This window comes from Mustela nivalis (assembly GCF_964662115.1).
Source record: "Mustela nivalis genome assembly, chromosome: 6".
Classification (NCBI taxonomy): domain Eukaryota; kingdom Metazoa; phylum Chordata; class Mammalia; order Carnivora; family Mustelidae; genus Mustela; species Mustela nivalis.
In genome coordinates, this window is record NC_139025.1 from 2,047,150 (window position 1) to 2,068,001 (window position 20,852).

General features: G+C 60.6%; 1 protein-coding gene across 1 annotated transcript; it reads right to left on the reverse strand.

The window, feature by feature from the left end:
• Positions 1–1,091: 1,091 nt before the first annotated feature.
• Positions 1,092–9,409, reverse strand: PLD4 (phospholipase D family member 4). The gene is made up of 10 exons (XM_082737336.1): positions 9,092–9,409; positions 7,094–7,287; positions 6,131–6,314; positions 5,862–5,982; positions 5,302–5,429; positions 4,542–4,742; positions 3,804–3,943; positions 3,491–3,656; positions 3,314–3,410; positions 1,092–2,818 (listed from the first exon to the last, which is right to left on the reverse strand). Exons 1-10 carry the CDS (start codon positions 9,116–9,118, stop codon positions 2,616–2,618), a joined length of 1,461 nt encoding a protein of 486 aa, XP_082593462.1. The 5' UTR covers positions 9,119–9,409; the 3' UTR covers positions 1,092–2,615.
• Positions 9,410–20,852: the final 11,443 nt, after the last annotated feature.

Genomic DNA, 20,852 nt, shown 5'->3' on the forward strand with positions numbered 1-20,852 from the left:
GAGGTTTGTGGGTCTTCCAGCTGTCCTGGGTCCTTGGGTCCTTCCCCAGCCCAGCAGCCAGAAGGAGGAGCAGGCCGGAAGCTCGGAGCGAGGCTGGCCGTCAGGGCGACACGGCACCCACAAAGGCAGCGCAGGGACAGCTGGGCCGACACCCCTGGCTGTGATGGGGGCCCCGCTGGGGGCTGCTCTCCCTCTGCCCAAGCAGCTCCCAGGTACCCAGTCTCCTCACCTGGAGTGCCCTGCAGGCCCCTCCCGGGCCCGAGCTCACAGCGTCCCCAGTGTAGCCTGTCCCGCCCCCGCCTGGCCCCGGGGGACTCCTGATGACCCGCTCCTTCCCCCTTTCAGACTGTGGCTGAGCCCCCACCTGGTGCTGCCCCAGCAGGCAGAGCAGAGGGCTCCCCCCCTAGCGTGTGCACACCGTGCCCTCCCCGTGGCTGGTGGGAAGGCCGCCCACCCTGAGGACAGGCCATCCTCTGGAGAACGGGCAGTCCGTGAACTCGAAACGGGACCAAGTCAGCGGGGCGTTTGTCCCGAAGTCAGGAGAGACCAGCACCCCCAGGCAGACGCCCCCGGCCTATCCCATGTGTCAGGCCCTCCTCCTGGGAACACCGACGTGGGGGTCAGCTGGGCACCGTGGGCTTCTGGCCTCGGGTGAGGCTGTGGTCAGGGCCGGAGACATGGGGGCCTCGGGGCTGGAGGCGGGAAGTGTAGAGGGTCCTCCCACGCAGCCTCCTTGCCACAGGCCAGCCGCTGACGACAACGTGCGTTTGTCACCTCCCAGTTCCTGTGCGTTGGGACTTGGAGCCCCGATTAGCTGGGTCCTCAGCCCAGGGTCCTGCAGGCTGGAGTTGGGGTGAGGGCCGGGGCTGGGGTCCCTCCATCCGAGTGGGGAAAGAGCCGCCGGCCGCTCACAGCACTTGCGGGCTGGACGGGTGAGGGCCGCTGCGTCTCGCTGCCGCGCTCGGTGCCCTGCCTCAGGGTCCTCGCTGAGGACCGGCCACAGCCCAGGAGCTTCCTCTGGCCTGCGAGGAGCGGACCCCCAGCGGGCGCACTCACAGACGCGCGTCACACAGTCGCAGAAGTGACAGATCGGCCCCTTTGTGTGCTCTATTGCTTACAAGCAAACACGGTTGTGCCCACCGCCGAGGGGAGGGGTCACACAGGACACGGCTTCCGGGACAAGGTCATGAGTCTGTCCACCGAGGCACAGAAGGAGCCACATCAAGGCACCCCGGGGGGGCTCTCAAGCCTCACAAGCTGGGTCTCCTGACGGGAAGGTCTGCTTTGGAACAGGCCATAGAGACTGCCCCGACGTGTGGCCACCAGCCCCTTCCGTGGTGATGGCCACTGGGCCATGGCTGTGGCTTTTTCCCTGTCATCCAGGCACGACCTGGAGCACGGGGACCTGATGGCTCGTGGCTGACCGGCCCGGGGACACCGCTGCTGGGGGCCAGGACCAGAGTGCAAACCCCCACTCAGCTCTGGAGGGCACCATGGGTCCAGGACAGGGTCTCTTTCTGACGGGGGTCGCTGTGCAGTCCACAGGCAGGGGACAGGAGCTGTGGGGAGCCGCCACAGTGGCGGGAGGCTTGGTTTGGTCCAGGGCTGCTCACACACAGACCAGCTCCCAGAGGAGGGAGCTGACAAGGATGCTGACACACGGGGCCCGACTGCAGCCCTCCTGCTCACTGTGGGGCAGAGAGGACGGGGCGGGCAGGGGTGCGGCACTCCAGGGTGTGGGAGGGCGGACGCGGGCATCTCCTCGCTCAGCCCCCTCAGAGTCCAGGGTTCCCTGGCCACGGAGCTCACCCCACACTGCCGCCCAGGGCGGCCTCCACAGATCGGGTGGGCTCTGGAGCCTTGGTCAGAAACCAGAAGTCGGGAGAGGCCAAGTGGGTGCGCTGGGACGGCCTCCGATCCGGCAGAAGGGCCAGAACCCAGGTGTCAAACAGGATTCAGAGCCTCTGCAGGGCGGTGTCCGGCCGTCTCCTGGGGCGGTGTCCCCTGGGCAGGTCCGTGTCCAAGGCTCCACCCCGGCTTGGTGCCAGCACCCCACCCCCACCCCCCCAGCCCTGGCTCCAAACCAGGTTCTCTCGACCCTACCTGAAGTGCCGGCCCTCACTGCACATGGTCCTGGGGCCACACAGCAGCCCTGCACCCTCCCTCTCCATCTGTCCCCCATCCTGGGTCCGCGCGTCCCAGCACCTGCTCCAGCCCCACCCCCGGCTCCTGTGGGGGAGGCCTAGGCACCGACAGGCAGGCAGAGCCGTCCCAGGGCGGCAGGGTGGGGGGTGCAGAACCCCAGCCCGGGGCCGGGAGGAGTGGAAGCCGCCCATGCCAGACCCACACAGACAGGCAGGGAGGTGCGTGGATTCTAAAGCCTCTTCGTGGGTAGGGGCTGTGGCTCTGTGGGTCAGGGAGGACGATCCCGGAAGGCTCCCTGGAGGAGGTGGGGCGTGCAAGGGGCCGGTTCAGGCGCCAAGGGCCGGGAGCTGGGAGGTCCTAGACGTGAGCAGGGCTTGTGAGGAGGGCGGCTCAGAGCCCTGACCCGCAGCAGGTGGGGAGGCGCCGCGGGACGCGGGCGCTGCGGGCCGGGGACTGGGCAGAGCAGCCCCTCAGCCTCGCCAGGCGCAATCCTGGCCCTGGGCTTGTGCGTCCAGGCCCACGGCGTAGCGGGAATCCCAGTCTCGCTCGAACAGGCGACGCAGCTGCTCCTGCACGGTGAGGAGCCCCGGCCGGCCGCTGGGCACTCTCTGGCTGACCACCAGGCCCACCCCCGAGGTGCTGCTGAAGTAGTCCTCCGACCAGTTGGAGGTGCCTGGGGCAGTAGGCGGGAGAGAGTCCCATGTGACTGGGAGGGGGCTCTCTCCCTCCGCAGGGCCCAGCCATCAGGCTCGGCCACGACGCTGGGGACGGAGGGGCTCCAAGGTCACTCTGCTGCCAGAAACTGCAGCCGGGCCAGCCCCTCAGATGCAGAAGAGCCAACCAGCTCTCTGCGCGTGCGGTGCGGCTCCTCCCAATTCCCCTGGGGCTGGTGTCCCGACTCAGCGTCCTGAAAACTTGGGGCTTGGGGCTTCCCACCCGCCTGGCGCCCTGAGCCTGGACCTGTCCTGGACCTGAGAGCCCCCCCTCGGTTCGCCTCTGTCCTGAGGGGTCCGTGCTGCCCGTGAGAACAGAGTCCCCTTTAGCACCCTGGCCCAGCCACTGCTTGGGGGTCATGTCCCCCTTCTGTGGGTTTTTGTGGCCTCTGTGGTCATGCACACGTGCTCGGTGCCCCTCAAAGACTCGGGGTCTTGGGGCAGCGCCTGCTCACCGATGTAGGCCTCCTTCTCTGTGACCATGAACTTGCTGTGGCTCACCCTGCTGAAGGGGATGTTGGAGTGATTTCCCACTGGCACGATGAAGACTTTCTTTGGGGAACAGAAAGGGAGCACGTGAGGAGGGGAGGAGGACCGCCCACCCCAGCCCGGCCCTGGTGGGGGGTCCTCACCACATCCACCGAGACCCCGGCCGCGGGGTTGCTGAAGGCCTGCAGGGACCTCAGGTCGGGGAACATGCTGGGGTCTGTGTGGGGCCAGCAGCTGACCAGCAGGCGCACGCGCACACCCCTGTTGAAGGCTGCTGTCCGCAGTGCGGTGTCCAGCACTGGCCAGTACCTGTAGGAGGGCGGCTCAGGGTCCTCGGGCCAACGGGGACCCTGATTGCAAGCCAGGGCTGAGCAGGGGTCCCAGTGGGAGAGGAAATGCGCCGGGGGCTGCCCCTCCGCAGAGCGAACCCCCCATCCCGGGCTCCCACGCCCCTACCTGGCCGGGTGGCTGAAGCGCGTGGTGGGGAAGTACTCCATCACTGAGACGTAGATGAACTCCCGGGCACCACGCACCACGGCCAGCAGGGCTTCCAGGTCCCGCGTGCGGCCGTGTGGGCAGAGTGCGGGGGGCGAGGCCTGTCCAGGCAGAGAGGTCCCCGAGGGCACTGAGCCGCTTGCTTCCTGGACCTGCGACCCAGCCTGCCCTCACCCTCCAGCATGTGGGATCTCAGAGGAAGACCAGAGGGGCCCCCTGGAGAGGTGGGGACAGGACACGGGACCTCGGGCTGCCCTCAGTCTGGGTAGGAAGGCTAGGAAGCCTGCCCCGCGCTGCACCCCCGACCCCCGGAGGACCCGGCCCCGGCCTGATGCTGGGTCTCAGAGACCAGCCCCTGCTCCCACTCGCCCAGATGGAGGGTCCGCCCGCCCCCAGCCCCTTCCCAGACGGACCCACTTGATGAGCTGGTCCGCCCTGGCCCTCGCAGGCCCCAGGCAAAAGCCCCTCCACCCCACCCAACAGTTATTTGAGCCCCTCCCTGGGCCACGGGAAGCCCCGCCCCTCCCAGGCTGCCTGTCTCCCGTGGCCGTGGACGGCGCAGCCTGCGTCCTCTCCTGGAGCTGGGTCTGTGGACAGCCCGCCGCTGGCCGGGGGACCACAGCTGGGTCCTGGGCCCTGGGCAGCACGGCGGCGGGCAGGCTCCCCGGGGATCTGGCAGGCCCCCTTGGCCGCTCTTACGGAGAAATAGGCCGTGGTGGGCACCCCGTCAAAGTGGCCCCGGAGAGGCTGGAAGCGGTTGATGTGGGACGAGAAGCTCCGAGGCCAGGCTCTGGGGAGGACAGCCCTCGGTGCCCCCAGGACCCAGTAGGTCTGGAAGGTCCTCTCCAGGTCGAGGGCCAGGCGGCTGCAGTTGTAGATGACGGCGCCCAGCTCCTTCACCTGTAGGGACAGGGCGGCGGCTCGGGGGGCGGGCCTCTGCCCCGGGACGGAGCGTGGCCCCCGCGCTGGCAGCAGCACCGCGGGAGTCAGGACAGACGGTGTGACAGACGGCGCTCGCAGGAGCTGCGGGGTGACGGGGGCCCTGCTGGTCTTGCACGCTGTACCCAACCGTCAAAGCCGCGGCGCGTGCTGGTTACCGCAGAAACAGAAAATGCCTAAGAGAAGTCGCTCGTCGCGTCCCTGTCCGGCGACCGACGACCGGCGTGGCTGCGCTGGCCGCCACCCTTCTCGGGCTGGTTTTTCATGCTTTGCTTTTCCTTCAGGGACGCAGGTTTCCCTGGTGCAGAGACTGCGGCGTCTTCCCGTGGGTGCAACAACGTTCCGGGGCGCGGGGGCAGGCGCCGTGTGGGATCCCCGAACCCCTGACCCGGCGCCTGTTCCGTGCACCAGGGCGACGCCCCAGCCCTGTTTCACCCGGGGCTGCACAGGACATCGCCAGGCCTCGGGAGCACGGGCAGCGGACGGGTCCCTGATGGGTCTCCCTGCCCTTGGGACTCACCTGCGTCAGGGCCCGCCAGTCCATGTTGGCACTGCCCAGGTAGACATGCCGTCCGTCCACGACCCAGAATTTGGAGTGCAAAACGCCCCCGGTGAGCTTCCTCAAGGGCACGAACCGCACCTGGGCACCTGGGCGGGGGGTGAGGACCGTGCGGTCACCGGGGTCTCGCCAGGTGTCCGGGCGACGAAGGCACCGACTGACCCCACCCCTCAGGGCAGCCCCTCTCCAGAGCCCGGGGCTACAGGATCACTTCCCAGCTGAGCTCCCAGCCCGAGCCCACCCACAGGTCAGAGCAGCTGGGCTCAGGGGGGCCCCGCAGCCACCCACCTCTGCCCACCACGGAGGATGACCGTCTGGCCCCTTGGAACCAGCCCCAGTCCCGCGAGGCGGACTTTAAGCACGCCGCCCCAGGCCCCTGCCCTCCTGGTGAACGAGCGAAGCACCGGGCCCCTCCTGGCCCCTCCCACGCAGCTCTGCGCGCCTTCCTCGTCTGTGGCACCAGCAGGTCACGAACCATGCCTGCCCCCGAGGCTGCGGGCCCGGGCCGGACAGGCACCTACCTCGGGCCGCCAGGACCTGCAGGTCCGTGGAGTTCTTGGCCAGTGACGGGCTGTTGGTCGCCACAGCCAGGGAAATATTCTTGTCCAGCAGCTGCTCCAGCTTCCGCAGAAGGGCCTCCCCCTGCGAGGCCGGGCCAGCCATGGGGGGTGAGGCCTCACCAACTAGGAAGGACCCAGACCTCTCCCGGGAGGCCACCTTGCCCACCCACAGCTCAGAGTGAGAGAGATGCGCCCCAGCACCCAGGTGGGGTGGGCAGGGCCGGCCATACCATCTGGGAAGACGAGTCGTTGACCCCAATGTCGGCCCCTGTGAGGGACCAGTAGAAGGAGGCCACGTGAATGCTGTGCTGGGCGGCGTCCAGCAGCTGCAGCCAGGCCTGGGCCAGGGGCTGGGCCGACGGGCTGCCGGCCGCAGCAGGGAGGTCCCGGGGGGTGCTCTCCACAAGGGCCAGCCTGCAGAGACAGCCATGGGGCCTGAGCGGAGCACGGGGCCACCAACCCGCCTCGCGTCCCCTGCCCCGTCCCCACTGGTCAGGCCGGGGGGTCACCACCAACATGGGGTCTGAGCCCAGGCCAGGGGAGCCAACTAGACTGGATGGGGCAGGCATGAGCCCCACGAGCCCACTGAGGGCAGCGACCCTGGGGGCGGTGGGGGGAGCCAGGGAGGGAGCCGCGCAGACTGGGGCCCCGGGCCCAGCCCAGTTCCAGGCACGGCTGCTGCAGAGCCGTCGCTCTGAGCTGAGGTTGGGTCTGGGCTGCCGACTGCAAGGGAGGCCGCTGGAGGCGGCCCAAGCTGACCGGCCGGGCCCAGGGTGCAGGAGCGCCCTGCAGGCCTGGCCCCAGGCAGGGCCCGGACCAGGCGGTGGTGGGAGCGCATCTTGTGCTCCACGGGCGGGGCTCTGAGCAGGACTCCCCCCACAGCAGAAAGCGTGAAAGGCAGGTGGCCGGGCAGCTGGGAACAGCGACACCGTGACAGGAAGGCTGAGAAGCTGCCCAGGTGGCTCCGGGCTTTGCAGCGGAGCTGTGGGGCAGCGGCCTGTGTTGCTGCGCAGAATACCCCAAGTCCGTCAGCTCCGGCCCATCCCCACCTTGGGGCCGCCCTTCCCGGCCAGCACTCTCTTCTAAGAAGTGGCAGAGGGTCATGCCGGCCGACGGGCTAGTCCAAGGGCGGGAAGCTCACAGAGGGCAGAGCTGAGTGCAGCGACGGGCCCGCAGACCTCACAGACACTCACCGGCAGGCGTCCTTCAGCCGTGGCGCAGCCTCCCCACTCTGGGGCTCCCAAGGCCGGCGGGAGCCTTGGCCCGGGGACGAGGTGGGCCCTTCCTCCGGGTGCAGCTGGCCGCTGGTGGGCGGGAGGTGCACTTGCCACAGGACGTAGGCAAGAGCCCCAGCACCAAGCCCCAGCACGGCCAGCGCTCCCAGCACCTGCAGCAGGAAAAGGGTGTCACCGTGGGGTCCCGGGATGGCGTGCGTCTGCTCTACTTCTGGGTGGGCTGAGGTGGCCTTTCCGGTGCTGACAGAGACTGTCCCCGGCTCCCAGGGAGGGCCAGGCCTGCAGGGGGCTGGGTGGGCGAAGGATGAGGAGCCGCTGAGCAGGGCTGAGCTCCCTGTGGGGCAGGGGACCAAGTGGCCTGAGGCTTTCCCTTGGGCCCCGAGACAGGGATTGGGGAGCTGAGGGAAGCGCGCTGGTCTGGCTGGTTTCATCCTTGCCTGCGGAGCTTCCTCCCTCCAGCCCCTGTTCTGCTGCGCTAGGCTCTCTGTCCCTGGGCTGTGGGCCTGTGGAGCGGGGGCGCCAGGGCCTCTGATGCGCTCTGCGGAGCTCTCGGCCCCTGACACGGCGACCTGGTGCCACCAGCAGCCGCAGGCCCGGCACTGGTCTGCCCTCCACTGCCCTCCGCAGGCCCTGCAGATGGGGACTCCGTGTGGAGCCCGAAGCCGGTGTGTGTGTGTGTGTGTGTGTGCGTTGTGTGTGCGTGCGTGTGCGTGTGCGCGCGTGTGCGCATGGCTGTGTGTGTGCGCGCGTGGGTGTTCGTGTCCGTCTGCGCCAGAGCAGCTAGCCCGGCCCTCTGGCTCCCTCGCCCTCTTGCTCTCCTCGGGCACCCGCGTGTCTGAACCTTGGTTCCTTCTTTCAGCCATGTGCGTAGTGAGGCCCGGAGCCATTTCTGCTTTCAGCTGGGCCCTCCTTACCGGCTGCCTCCTTTCCCAGGGTGGGGCCTCAGCCTGGGGGGCCTCAGCAGCCCCCTCCTGGGACTCAGGAGGACTTCCTGGCTGGGAAGGCACGGCGGGGGCTGAGCAGAGACCCTTCGCTGCCATCCGGGGGCCTGAGGGCTGGGGAACCTGGGGTGCTGTGTGGGGACCCCCTCTGCCCCAGGACTCTACCTCCTCAGGGCAGCTAGTCCCACAGAGAGCTGGAAGCCAGGCGGACAGGGCTCCCCCATAGTGGCCTCGGTGGGCCAAGCACTCCAGGGATCGGTGCGCCCGCCGGGAGTGCAGGGCGGGGCCTCCGGCAGAACCAGGGAGTCCCCCCAGAGGGAAGCCAGGATGCTCCCCCAGAGCTGCGTTCAGAACCTCACTCTGCCCCCCACATGGCAGAGCCCAGCTCAGGGGACCGCCCACGCCCCGGGGCCCATCGAGCCTTCACCGAGTCTCAGGAGATGCAGCGCGTGGGAAGTCCGAGGCTGGGGGCTGAGCGAAGGGGCCCCAGGGACCTCCTTGGACTGGCCGCTCCCTCCCCCACCTTTCCGCTGTACCACAGGGGAAAAGGGCCTGTTCCCCAAGTGTCCCAGGCAGAGAGGGCAGATCAGAGCCCCACAGCCCCACTGGGACTCGGAGCTGTCCCAGGCGCCTCTCTGACCTCCGCTCCCCGGAGCACATCCTCCCCCCTCTTGGGCCCTCGGAACAGCATTGGGGCCTGGGGAGGCGCCCCCCGGGGCAGCTCCAGGCAGCTGCAGAGCTGCTGGCTCTCTGCAGTGACAGAAAGCCTGTGTCCCTGGGCTGGGGCCGGCCGTGGGGAGGGGGTGGCCCAATAGCCACCGTGTTCCTGGGCTGGGGATAGGCTGGGGCCCTCTGGGCATCAGTGGTCACAGCTGGCAGCGTGCGACTTCCTGCCCTGCGGAGCTGGGGTAAGGCTGCCAGGCCCGCGGGGCGCCCTGTGATCCCCTGGGCCTGGGCTCTCTGGCCGCCCGCTTCGGCCTGCCTCTCCCGCCTGGCCCCGGGCTCCCGGACTCACCTCCGGGGGTACCGCCTTGGCCTTCATCTTGCTCCAGCCACAGACTGCAGGCCCTAAGCTCCGGCAGCTGCCCCCGCCCCCAGCCCACCTGCTCCTCCCTGCAGCCCGCTGCTTCCCCTTTCGGCCACTTCCTCTTCGTCCGGAGTACCTCCCTCGCTGACACCCCCAACAGACATCTGGAGCTGGGTGGGCCAGCCAGAGGGTGCGGCTGGGAACTGCCGCCTCCAGAGAAAGTCTCTCCCCCGGCCCCACTCCCCAGGTGGAGGCCCGGGCATCAGTTGGGCTCGACACAAGCTCCAGAGACCCAAGGAGCCTGGCTCGAGCAAGATTGTGCATCTCTCTCTTGCACTAACCAAGGTTAGGGCCTGGTGGCTTAAAGACGGTGTTGGCTCTAAGGCCATGGGGAGCCAGGTCCCTCCAGGCCCCTCCTTGGGAACCCTAGCTCCCGAACCCTGGGGTGGATGAGCAGCCTCGTGACCCACAATGGCTGCTGGGGTTCAGCCGTCAGCTCCGTGTTCCCAGGAGCGTAGTCCAGGCTTCCCTGAGTCTGCTCAGGCTGCTCTAACCAAGCGGCACGGACCGGGCAGCTTGGAGATGGCAGACACTTGCTCCTCACCACTCTGAGGGTCGGGAGTAAGGTCACGGCACGCGCAGATTGGGTCCTGCATCTCCCCTCGCTGTGTCTTCCCGAGAGGGAAGGGCCGGGACTCTCTGGGGGCTCTTTCATAAGGGCACTAACGGCTGCATCGTCTGACCTGGCCACAACCCGGAGATCCACCTGTCCTCCCCACGGAGTCTCTGCTCCTCGCCCTGCAACCAGGTGCGGGGAGTGAGGCAGAGACAGCTCGTCCCGGCAGCGATGCCGTCCTGGCCTTCGGGGGCCCCGGGTCCCGCTGGCTCTCAGCTCCCCGGCGAGGGATGCTCTGTCTGACTGTTAGAAAAAAGTGCCTCCTGCCTCGCTCCCAGCAAGGACCCAGGGCTCATGCCCCGCGCGACGCACATTCCTGCTTCCTGACCAGCCCGGCTGCCGGCGCCACTCCGTCCGCGGTCACACGGCCCACGGCCTTTGGCAAGAGCTTCCAAGTCAGCCGCGACATCACGAGGGCTGCTTTCTTTTCTTGCTTCTTAATTTTATTACCCCCCACCCCGTTTTATGGTGATGGAGCTGGCGTGTGTCACACCGGTTTCCGGGGGCCATGGAACCATCGCGATTTGCTTATTCCGCAGGACGACCGCCGAGTCACCTCGCAGCATCGGGGTTTTTCCCTGTGATGCGGACGCTCAAGGCCTGCGCTCTCAGCAGCGTCCCAGGACGCAGCACCGCGCCCCGTGCGCCCCTGGCCCATCCCCGGCCCGGCCGACCGAGGTGTGTCCATGTGCCCCTCACGTGCTCCGCCGGCCCTGCCCCAAGCACCTGCTGGTCCCGCTGCGGCCTGAGGTCGCCGTTGGCATTCCACACCTGGAGACGATCACTCGGCTCCCTTCAAAGTGCGCCTCCAGCTCCAGCACGCGGCAGGATCTCCTCCCCTTTCATGGCTGAGAACGGTCGCGCCGTGTGTGCGAGCACACCACACCTTTCTTCAGCCACTGTCTCCGGGGGACGCGAACGCCGCCATCCTGTCTCGGCTGCGGCGGGTCACGCTGCCGTGGACGTGCGGGGACGCGTTTCCCTCGGGGACGACAAGCTCTCCTTCCTCGCGGGTTTGTACTCCGCTCCCTTCTCTTCCACACGCGAACATGCGGCCCCGGACACTCATACAATTACTTGTTAGCTTTGGCTTATAACATGTTTAACACAGTTTCCAAGTAATAATCCTAGCATCACTACAAACAGTAGTGCTACTAACCGAAATTTAAGACTTCTCTACAAGGATTTTCTTGATATTACATGTGTCTGAGGAGGTAAAAATCAAGCACTGTGTTCTAAAGTCAGACTTTAAAAACCAAAGCTAGAGGGCCGCCTGGGTGGCTCAGTCATGAGGTGTCTGCCTTTGGCTCTGGTCATGGTCCCAGGGTCCTGGGATCGAGCCCCGCAGTGGGGTCCCTGCTTGGCGGGGAGTCTACTTCTCCCTCTCCCACTTCTCCTGCTTGTGTCTCTCTCCCTGTCAAATAAATATATATTTTTTAAAAACTATTAAAAAAACCCTGAAGCTGAAGGCATCATGTTGCCTGATTTCAAGCTCTATTACAAAGCTGTGATCACTAAGACAGCATGGTACCAGCACAAAAACAGACACATAGACCAGTGGAACAGAGTAGAGAGCCCAGATATGGACCCTCAAGTCTATGGTCAATTAATCTTCGACAAAGCAGGAAAGAATGTCCAATGGAAAAAAGATAATCTCTTCAATAAATGGTGCTGGGAAAATTGGACAGCCACATGCAGAATCAGACTGGACCATTCTCTGACTCCACACACAAAGATAAACTCAAAATGGATAAAAGACCTCAACATGAGGCAGGAATCCATCAGAATCCTATAGGAGAACATAGGCAGTAATCTCTTCGATATCAGCCACAGCAGCTTCTTCCAAGATATGTCTCCAAAGGCAAAGGAAACAAAAGAGAAAGTGAACTTTTGGGACTTCATCAAGATCAAAAGCTTCTGCACAGCAAAGGAAACAGTCAACAAAACAAAGAGGCAACCACGGAATGGAAGAAGACATTTGCAAATGACAGTACAGACAAAAGGTTGATAACCAGGATCTATAATGAACTCCTCAAACTCAACACACACAAAACAGATAATCATGTCAAAAAATGGGCAGAAGACATGAACAGACACTTCTCCAAAGAAGACATCCAGATGGCCAATAGACCCATAAAACAGTGCTCCACATCGCTCAGCACCAGGGAAACACAAATCAAAACCACAATGAGATCCCACCTCACACCAGTCAGAATGGCTAAAATCAACAAGTCAGAAAATGACAGATGCTGGTGAGGATGCGGAGAAAGGGAACCCTCCTACACTGTTGGTGGGAATGCAAGCTGGTGCAGCCACTCTGGAAAACAGCATGGAGGTTCCTCAAAAAGTTGAAAATAGAGCTACCCTACCACCCCACAATCGCACTATTGGGTATTTACCCTAAAGATACCAATGTAGTGATCCGAAGGGGCACGTACACCCAAATGTTCATAGCAGCAATGGCCCAATGGCCACGGTAGCCAAACTGTGGAAAGAACCAAGATGCCCTTCAACGGATGAATGGATAAAGAAGATGTGGTCCATATACACTATGGAGTATTATGCCTCCATCAGAAAGGACGAATACCCAACTTTTATAGCAACATGGACGGGACTGGAAGAGATGATGCTGAGTGAAATGAGTCCAGCAGAGAGAGTCAATTATCATATGGTTTCACTTACTTGTGGAGCATAAGAGACAAAACAGAGGACCATAGGGGAAGGGAAGGAAAAATAAAAGAAGATGAAATCAGAGAGGAAGACGAACCCAAAGAGACTCTTAACTCTGGGAAACAAACTGAGGGCTGCTGGAAGGGTGGGGGTGGGGGGACAGGGTAACCGGGTGACGGGCATGAAGGAGGCACGTGATGTGATGAGCCCTGGGGGCTACGCGCAGCTGATGAATCCATAAATTCTACCTCTGAAACCAGTGATCCACTCTGTGTCAACTAACTTGAATTTAAATAAAATTTTTAAAGTTGAGTTCAAGCCCCATGTTGGGTGTAGAGATTACTTAAAAATTAAATCTTGGGGCGCCTGGCGGGCTCAGTAGGTTAAAGCTTCTGCCTTTGGTTCGTGTCATGGTCTCAGGGTCCTGGGATCGAGCCCCACATCGGGCTCTCTGCTCAGTGGGGAGCCTGCTTCCTCCTCTCTCTGCCTCTCTGTCTACTTGTGATCTCTGTCTGTCAAATAAATAAATAAAATCTTTAAAAATAAATAAATAAAGTCATAAAAAAAAGGAAATTCAGTTTAAGATTTCCAAGCATACGTGAAGTTCTTTCCTTCAAAGCTCACAGAGTGTCATGTTTTTAATGTTGCTCAAGAGGCGTCTCGTGTGCACATTGTGGGCTCAGAACTGAAACGCGCTTGAGAAGAGCGTGCGCCTCTGCCGGGGGGCTCTGGCATCTAGATCCGTCTGCGAATCCCGCTCACGGATGTGCTTTCAACTCTCATGTGTCACTTATGAACGTTCTGTGTCCTCGGCCCGGAATCCGTGGGAGGGCTGTGCTGGTCCGTGGCTTCCCACGTGGACTCTGGCTTCCTGCAGTGGAGGCTGCACTGCCGGGTCTCTTTGTCTCCGACTAAGCCACCTGTACCTGCGCTCTCACTTGCCCTGGTAAGCACTTCGGTCTTAAAAAGCTTTGTTGTGGGGCGCCTGGGTGGCTCAGTGGATTAAAGCCTCGGCCTTTGGCTCAGGTCATGATCTCAGGGTCCTGGGATCGAGTCCCGCGTCGGGCTCTCTGCTCAGCAGGGAGCCTGCTTCCCTCTCTCTCTCTCTGCCTGTCTCTCTGCCTGCTTGTGATCTCTGTCTGTCAAAACAAACAAACAAACAAACAAACAAAAAAACTTAAATAAATGCTATGTTGTCTTATTTTTAGCTTAAAATCTGTGTGGTTTTTAAAAAAATGTCCTCTACCTTAGATTGATGGGCCTTTTTGCATTTCAGATCTGTGTCTCGTGAGTAAGAGAGCTGGAATTTAATTTTTTTAAGATTTTATTTATTTATTGGCGAGAGAGAGAGCAGGAGCAGGGGGAGGGGCAGAGGGAGAAGCAGACTCCCCGTGGAGCAGGGAGCCCGACATGGGGCTCGATCCCAGGACCCTGAGATGACCCGAGTCCGAGGCAGACGCTCCCCGACTGAGCCTCCAGCGCCGCCAGCTCCGGCGTGTAAAGGCCGTCCGAGCGGCCGACCTTACCCGTCCCAGCTGGGTTCGTCTGCCGGCGTTTGTTGGGATCACCGCTGCGTTTCCATCGGTCATGCCTTCTCTCGTCCTGCGGTTCTTGGGCTTCTTCTTGCTCTTCTGGTGGACTAATTTTTCTCCTGTTTTCCTGTCCCGCTCGAGCTGTGACCTCTCGGTGACGGGCCCTCCACGGCCCCCCCACGCCGCTCTTCCCGAGCGCTCTTCTGCACTTCCGAGAGCCGAGAGGGTCATTCTTCCCGCTGGCTGTGGTCCCCGTGATGGCCACGGCGCGGGTTCTGACCCACGCGCTGCCCAGGGGGACGCCGGTGAAGGGGCTCCCTCGCTCCCTCCTGGGATCTGGCCACGCAGCCAGGGGGGAGCGGGGGCGCCAGCTTCGCACCCGAAGGACAGGCCACTGCGAGTCTGCTCCCGCAGTAAACGCCCTTTCGTTGTGTTGCTGCAGGCGGTCACGTCCCCGTGCTGTCACCGGCTCGTCTTTGGGTGTTTACCCATAAGCTCCATGAGGAGGCATAGACATCAGGAACATCTTTCCCTCTTCCTGGGGAGCGCAAGGACCTTCGTGAACTTCACCTCTGATATCTCCAGCGTGTGTCTCTCACGTCTGTCCTGTCTTGCGATACTATTACTATTATTACTTTAAGCCCCACACGTTGTACACCGTATCATCATTTTGTGCAGTCAGGGTGTGCGAGAATGATCTGCTCACCCTCCTTCTCCTATTTCACACCTACCCGCTGCTCACCTCCCGAAATACATCCTTTGCAACCGGCCGGAGTAGGAACGCTCCTGGCTGTGCGGCCCTCAGTCGCCGATTATCGTCTTGCACGAGCATGTGTTGGTGACACTCGGTCCTCGGGAACGTGAAAATGTCTCTAGTTTTCCTTCACTATTGAAGGATAGCGTTCCGGGCACAGAATTCTGGACAGACCATTGTTTTACCTAGAACCCAAGGTCCTTAGGGGTCTGTTATGGTGAGAACCCCATCATTCCTGTGTAAGGGATTTTACTCTGTGGTTCGTTTTATTTTTATTTTTTAAAGATTTTATTTATTTATTTGACAGACAGAGATCACAAGCAGGCAGAGAGGCAGGCAGAGAGAGGAGGAAGCAGGCTCCCCGCTGAGCAGAGAGCCCGATGTGGGGCTCGATCCCAGGACCCCGAGATCATGACCTGAGCCGAAGGCAGCGGCTTAACCCACTGAGCCACCCAGGCGCCGCTGTGGCTGGTTTTAAGACATTCTCCTTGACTGAGGCGTTCTTCAGTGTTCCTGCGGTGGTTTCCTTTTTTTTTTTTTTTTGAAGTTTATTTACTTCAGGCATCTCTACGTCCAAAGCGGGCCTCGAGCTCACGATCCCGAGATCAGGAGTCGCATGCTGTAGCGACCGAGCCCGCCGGGTGCCCTGGCAGTCTCCTTTTGGATGCTGTCCGGCACACAGCGCGGGAGCCCAGGTCCGAGCACTCGGCACACACAGCAGGTGGCTTCAGACCCGCCCTGGAGGCCAGAGGGGCCGGTCCTTCTTTCGAGAACTTAGAAGGATGTGGTGCCAGGCTTCCGAGGCAGACTGAGGAAAGAACAAGCTGACGCCAAGTCCTGAGACCCCATAAAGGTCTCCTTTGTGATGAGGCCGCCCCCCTGTTGGGCCCTGCTGCTCCCACACCTTCGGGGGTCCAGTCTGATCCCTGCCACCGTGTCCCCACAGGAGAGGTCAGGCAGGACCCCCAGATGGAAAGTTTGACGGTTCACTCTCCTCGCGGTCCCTCCAGGCCAGCACGGGGCTTGGCGCAGGCCGAGCGGGCAGGGGCCGTCACCCACCGTGAGGTGGCGCACGAGCCCCCACCCCCCTCGCTGCTCCGCCTCCCGCATCTGCGGCCTCTAAGGGCCAGGGGCCTTTGCAGCCCCGCTAAGGGCTCGCTCCGCCCCTGAACAGGAGGAACTTGCTTCCCGCGATGGCCTGGGCGTTCCGTGCATTTACCTCTGGGGTGTCAGCCCCCCTTTCCTGGGGGATGCACCCCAGCGACGGTCGTGGGTCCCGAGACTTGCCGCCCATGGGCTGGTTTCCTCCCCGCCGGCTCGCGGCCCTGCTCCTCCGAGCTCCGCTGACACCCTTTCCGGACCCCTGCGTCGCCACCCGCAGAGCGAACGCGTCCGGCTTCCCAGCCCGAGACCACCTCTCTCTCCATCACTCTGAAAGGACAGTTTAGCTGGGTGACAACTGTCTTCTGTCCCCGAAGGGCCCGATCCAACCTCCATGCAGCGCTCCCAGGAGGAACGGGCGTCCGTCCCCCGGCTGTCCCCTGAGGCCACTTCTCTCACCCGCCGGTTGGCTCTGGAGGTTTTCTCTCTGACTGGGGTCTTCTGGGTTTCAGCGGGGCACGTCGCGGTGAGACTGGTTCTCACCTTGGGGCTTGGAGCTCTCAAACCGCAGGAGTTGTGCCTGTGATCGTTTCTAGAACATTCTCAGCCATCCTCTCCGAGGCCACGGCCTCTGCCTCTTTCCCATGTCCTCCCCTTGCGGGACGCGGGCGGCGCGTGCGGTGAGCCTCTACCCCCGCGCCCGGCGCCTCCGACTCCCCCCCGGCTGCCGTCTGCGCCTCAGCCTTGCCGCCCCAGGTGCGACTCGGCTCGGCTAACCCGCTGCTCGGCGTCCTCCGAGGTTTTCCTCCCCCCCAGAGCCTGGGGAAAAGATGAGCTTCCCTGCTCGCTCCCCGGGGACCCCGGGCCGGGCTCTCTTCGCCCTTTCCCTGTGCGTCAGCCTTGAGGACGCTCGGCTCTGAGCACGGTTCTTAATTCCACCCCTGCTCTTGCTGGACACGAGTCCTGTGTCCTGAGTGCGTGTGGACAGAAATCTCAAGAGCTCGGCCATGAGGGGCATTTCTGGGCCCGTAGCTGTCCCCAGAGGAATGCGGCCCCTTGGCCATTCCAGCTTCCAGGTCCCCACGTGACGCCCGGTGCATGGGGACTGCCCTTTCTACCTCAAATCTCACCTCCGCGCGGTTGAAACCGCACGACTCGGGCTAACAATTCCCGATGCCCCCGCGGGCAGAGGAGGCGGAGCGCGAGAGGCCGAGAGGCAGGGCATGTTCTGGGAGCCCCACGGAGCCGGCACGGGAACGCTGCGGCTCCGCCGGGGTCTCCCGGACTCGGGGGCCGCCTTCCCTCGTGAGGTGCTGACAGATGTCCTGCACAGGAACAAGAGGCTGAGGGCACAGCCCTGAGCTTGAGAAGCTGAACAGAGCTTAATGCTATTATGGTTCTGGGGACTCAAACTTGAGTCTGGGCTCTCCTTCCATGGAGGACAGGGTGCTGGCAGCTGTGACCCACAGGTGGGGCTCCTGCTGAGCCCCGGAGGGCAGAGCCCCAGGAGCACGGGCGGCCAGGCGCTAAGAGGAGGAGCACGCCTCGTCACATCTGAAGTTTCGCCCCTGACTGCACGGGACCAGTCCCTGCTCAGCAGTGACCCTCTCCGAGCGACAGCGTCCTCTAGGGGGTCCCTCTTCACCCCATTCACAGCGTGTATCACTTCAACTCAAGGGTCGCCTAACATCCAACCACGGAACCAAGCGCTGAGGCCGGGGTCAGAGCTCTTGGACGAGGTCGATGGAGACTTCCACTTAGAGAAATACAATATAGTGTTGTTAAATTGAAGGAGTTCTAGAACTAAAAATAAAATAACCGAAGTAAAGAGTCAACTGGACAGAACTGAAGGACATCTAGGCTGCTGTAGGGTCTGCAGAGAGTAAAAGGTGGAAAACGCACAGAAAACACGGACCACGGCGCGAGCGACGCACAGGGCGCACGGGAGTGCGACGCAGACATGAAGGGAACCCCAGCAAGAGAATCGGGACGGGACAGACTGTGTCTGAAAAGAAAATGGACGAGGTGTTCCCCAAACCGGGGAAAGCCGGACAGACAGACACCCGGGAAGAAGAGCCACAAACGTCAACACAGACGAGCGCGAAGATGCGCGTCGTTGCAGGAAAACCACAGAAAAACTACAAACAAAGAGAAAGTCTAAAAGGACACCATTTAGAAAGTCTACAGTAATGCGCTGACTTCTCCACGGAAGCAGTGAAATCCAGAAGACAATGGGCAACACGTGCGCATGCCCACAACATTACTGGCGACTTAGAATGCTCTATCAGTACGGTCAGTGCGACAAGGGAAAGGAAAAGGCAAAGCATTTCCAAACACGCCTGCTCAAGAGGGGAGAGATTTTATCACAGTAAACCGACACCAGAAACACACTCCAAGACCGTCTGTTGGCGAATGGTCCCATGTGCGAACACGGTCGTGCAGGAGTGGGGGGAGCAGCAGAGACAAACACCGCAATACCTTTAGGCCATGTCGACTGTAGAAATTAATAAAATAGTTCACTGTAGGGTTTATGGTATTCGCAGAATTAAAACGCCTGATCACGGGAGCACAAAGGCGGGAGAAGCGGACAGACTTAGTGTTGGGAGGCCCATACAGGGACCAAGAAGTGGTAAAACTGCAAACCTACATCAGGCCCTAATAAGTGAAAAATAAATTTTATCATTGAATTTTATAATTGTGAACTGTTTTATAATTGCCAGGAAGTAGTAAAAAGAATTTCATTAGACCATAATAAGTGAAGGATGAATTTTATAGTTGTTGGAGTACCCACTAATAGTACAAGGAGGGGCGCCTGGGGGGCTCAGCGGGTGAAGCCTCTGCCTTCGGCTCAGGTCATGATCTCAGGGTCCTGGGATGGAGCCCCACATTGGGCTCTCTGCTTGGCGGGGAGCCTGCTTCCCCCCTCTCTGCCTGCCTCTCTGCCTGCTTGTGATCTCTGTCAAATAAATAAATAAATAAATCTTTAAAAAAATGTACAATGAAAGTACATTTACAAACAAGCAAGTGGGAGAAATATGGAATAATACTACTAATACTTCATTAATCCTAAAAAAGAATAGAAAAACAGACATAATACAGAAAATTCAAAGTTAAATACATTGATAATTGCAATAAATGTACTAAAAACACTCCAATTAAAAAACACATGTCACACTGAAGTTTATAAAACCAAGTCTACAAAAGTTTAAGGATGAAAAGGATGTTATGACAACACTAAACAAAAAAAACAAAAAAAGCTAGCATAGCTATACTAATATCATACAAAGTAGGCTTTAAGGCAAGAAAAATAACTAGGGATAAAGAAGACTTCATGGGGGCACCTGAGTGGCTCAGTGGGTTAAGCCGCTGCCTTTGGCTCGGGTCATGATCTCAGGGTCCAGGGATCGAGCCCCGCATCGGGCTCTCTGCTCAGCAGGGAGCCTGCTTCCTCCTGTCTCTCTGCCTGCCTCTCTGCCTGCTTATGATCTCTGTCTGTCAAGTAAATAAATAAAATCTTAAAAAAAAAGACGACTTCATGATGACGAAAGGCCCATCAGGAATACAGTTCTAAACTTTACGCACCTAATAATACAACTTCAAAATACATAAGGAAAAACCGACGGCAGCTGTAGAGCACGCAGACATAACATTAATGGATATATTTGAAGATCTGAACACAATAAAGCTGATCAAATTGACAAAAGATAATCTCTCTAAAAAAACTTAAGTATGTATTATTTTCAAGGGCACATGAAGCATTTGTTACAACTGTCCCTATTCTGGGTGAAAAAGCATAGTCTATACCTTTCCAAAAATTGAAATAATTTAAGGTATATATTCTGACCACAGTGGGAATAAGCTAGAATAAGTAGGAATGTTCAAGAATAACTAGGAAATATTCAAATGTTTGGTAATTTAGCATCACGCATCCAAATAACGCATGAGCCAAGGAAGGAATCCTAATGAACAACTTTTTTTCTCCTGAATAAAAATGAAAACACAATGTATCAAACGACATGAGATCAGCTGAAGTTACATTTAGGAAGCAATTTGTAGCCTTAAATCCATGGATCAGAAAATAAGGAGAGCTGAAAATTAACCTCACGGAAGAAAGAAATACTACAACAGGGAAGGGGGAAACTAACAAAGATGAGGACGAGGAAGATTAATGAAGCAGAAACAAATGTGTCACAGAGAAAACCAACCAAACCAAACAGCCGGCTCCATGCAAAGAGGAACGAGATTGTAGACCCCGCACAGCCGGCGGACAGAGGTCAGTGTGAATCGCCCTGTTCAGGCGGAAAATGAGAGCCCAGAAACGGGTCTCACGGACACTTTTACAAAAGCAAAGGAACATTATGAAGAATTTTATGTCAATACATTCATTTTCCATTCCTGGTTACTGTGTTGAATTCTTAGTGCAGCATAACGTCCACATGTTGGGGGGTGCAGATTTTCGGGTGTACACAGCGGAGGCGGGGAACAGCTGGCGTGGGGAACAGAGCCGAGGTGGGCCCCGAGGAGACACTAGGGCCTCCTGGGCGTGCTCGAGGGACCTGGAGGGCAGGTCCTGTGGCGGCCAGCCTCCTGGGCGGACAGCAGGCTGCACAGTCTCCTCAGCCCGTCCGGCTCCTGTGGGCCCTCCTTGCAGCCGGGGTTGGGGGTGTCTGAAGACCCGGGGACGCCATCACAGCCCTGGGGTCAGGTCAGAGACGCTCCGAAGCCACAGAAAGTGTGAGGGAATCGGAAGGAGCTGCGGCTGGGCACCCGGAGCCGGGACCGCTGCGCGTCCACAGCACGGCCTGAGGGCGGTTCTGGTCACCCTTGAACAGCTCCAAGGAAGCAATTTCTTTCTTGGGGGAGAAACGTGTGAAATTTCCGGGCCGCGTCCTCGCCTGCGCCGCCCCCTGGCGGCTGGGTCCGGGCATCGCAGCATCCCGCGTCAGAGGGGAGGGGAGACCCCACCCCAGACCCCCGCAGCGGCGAACCCAGGCCAAGGCAGCAGACGCCAGCATC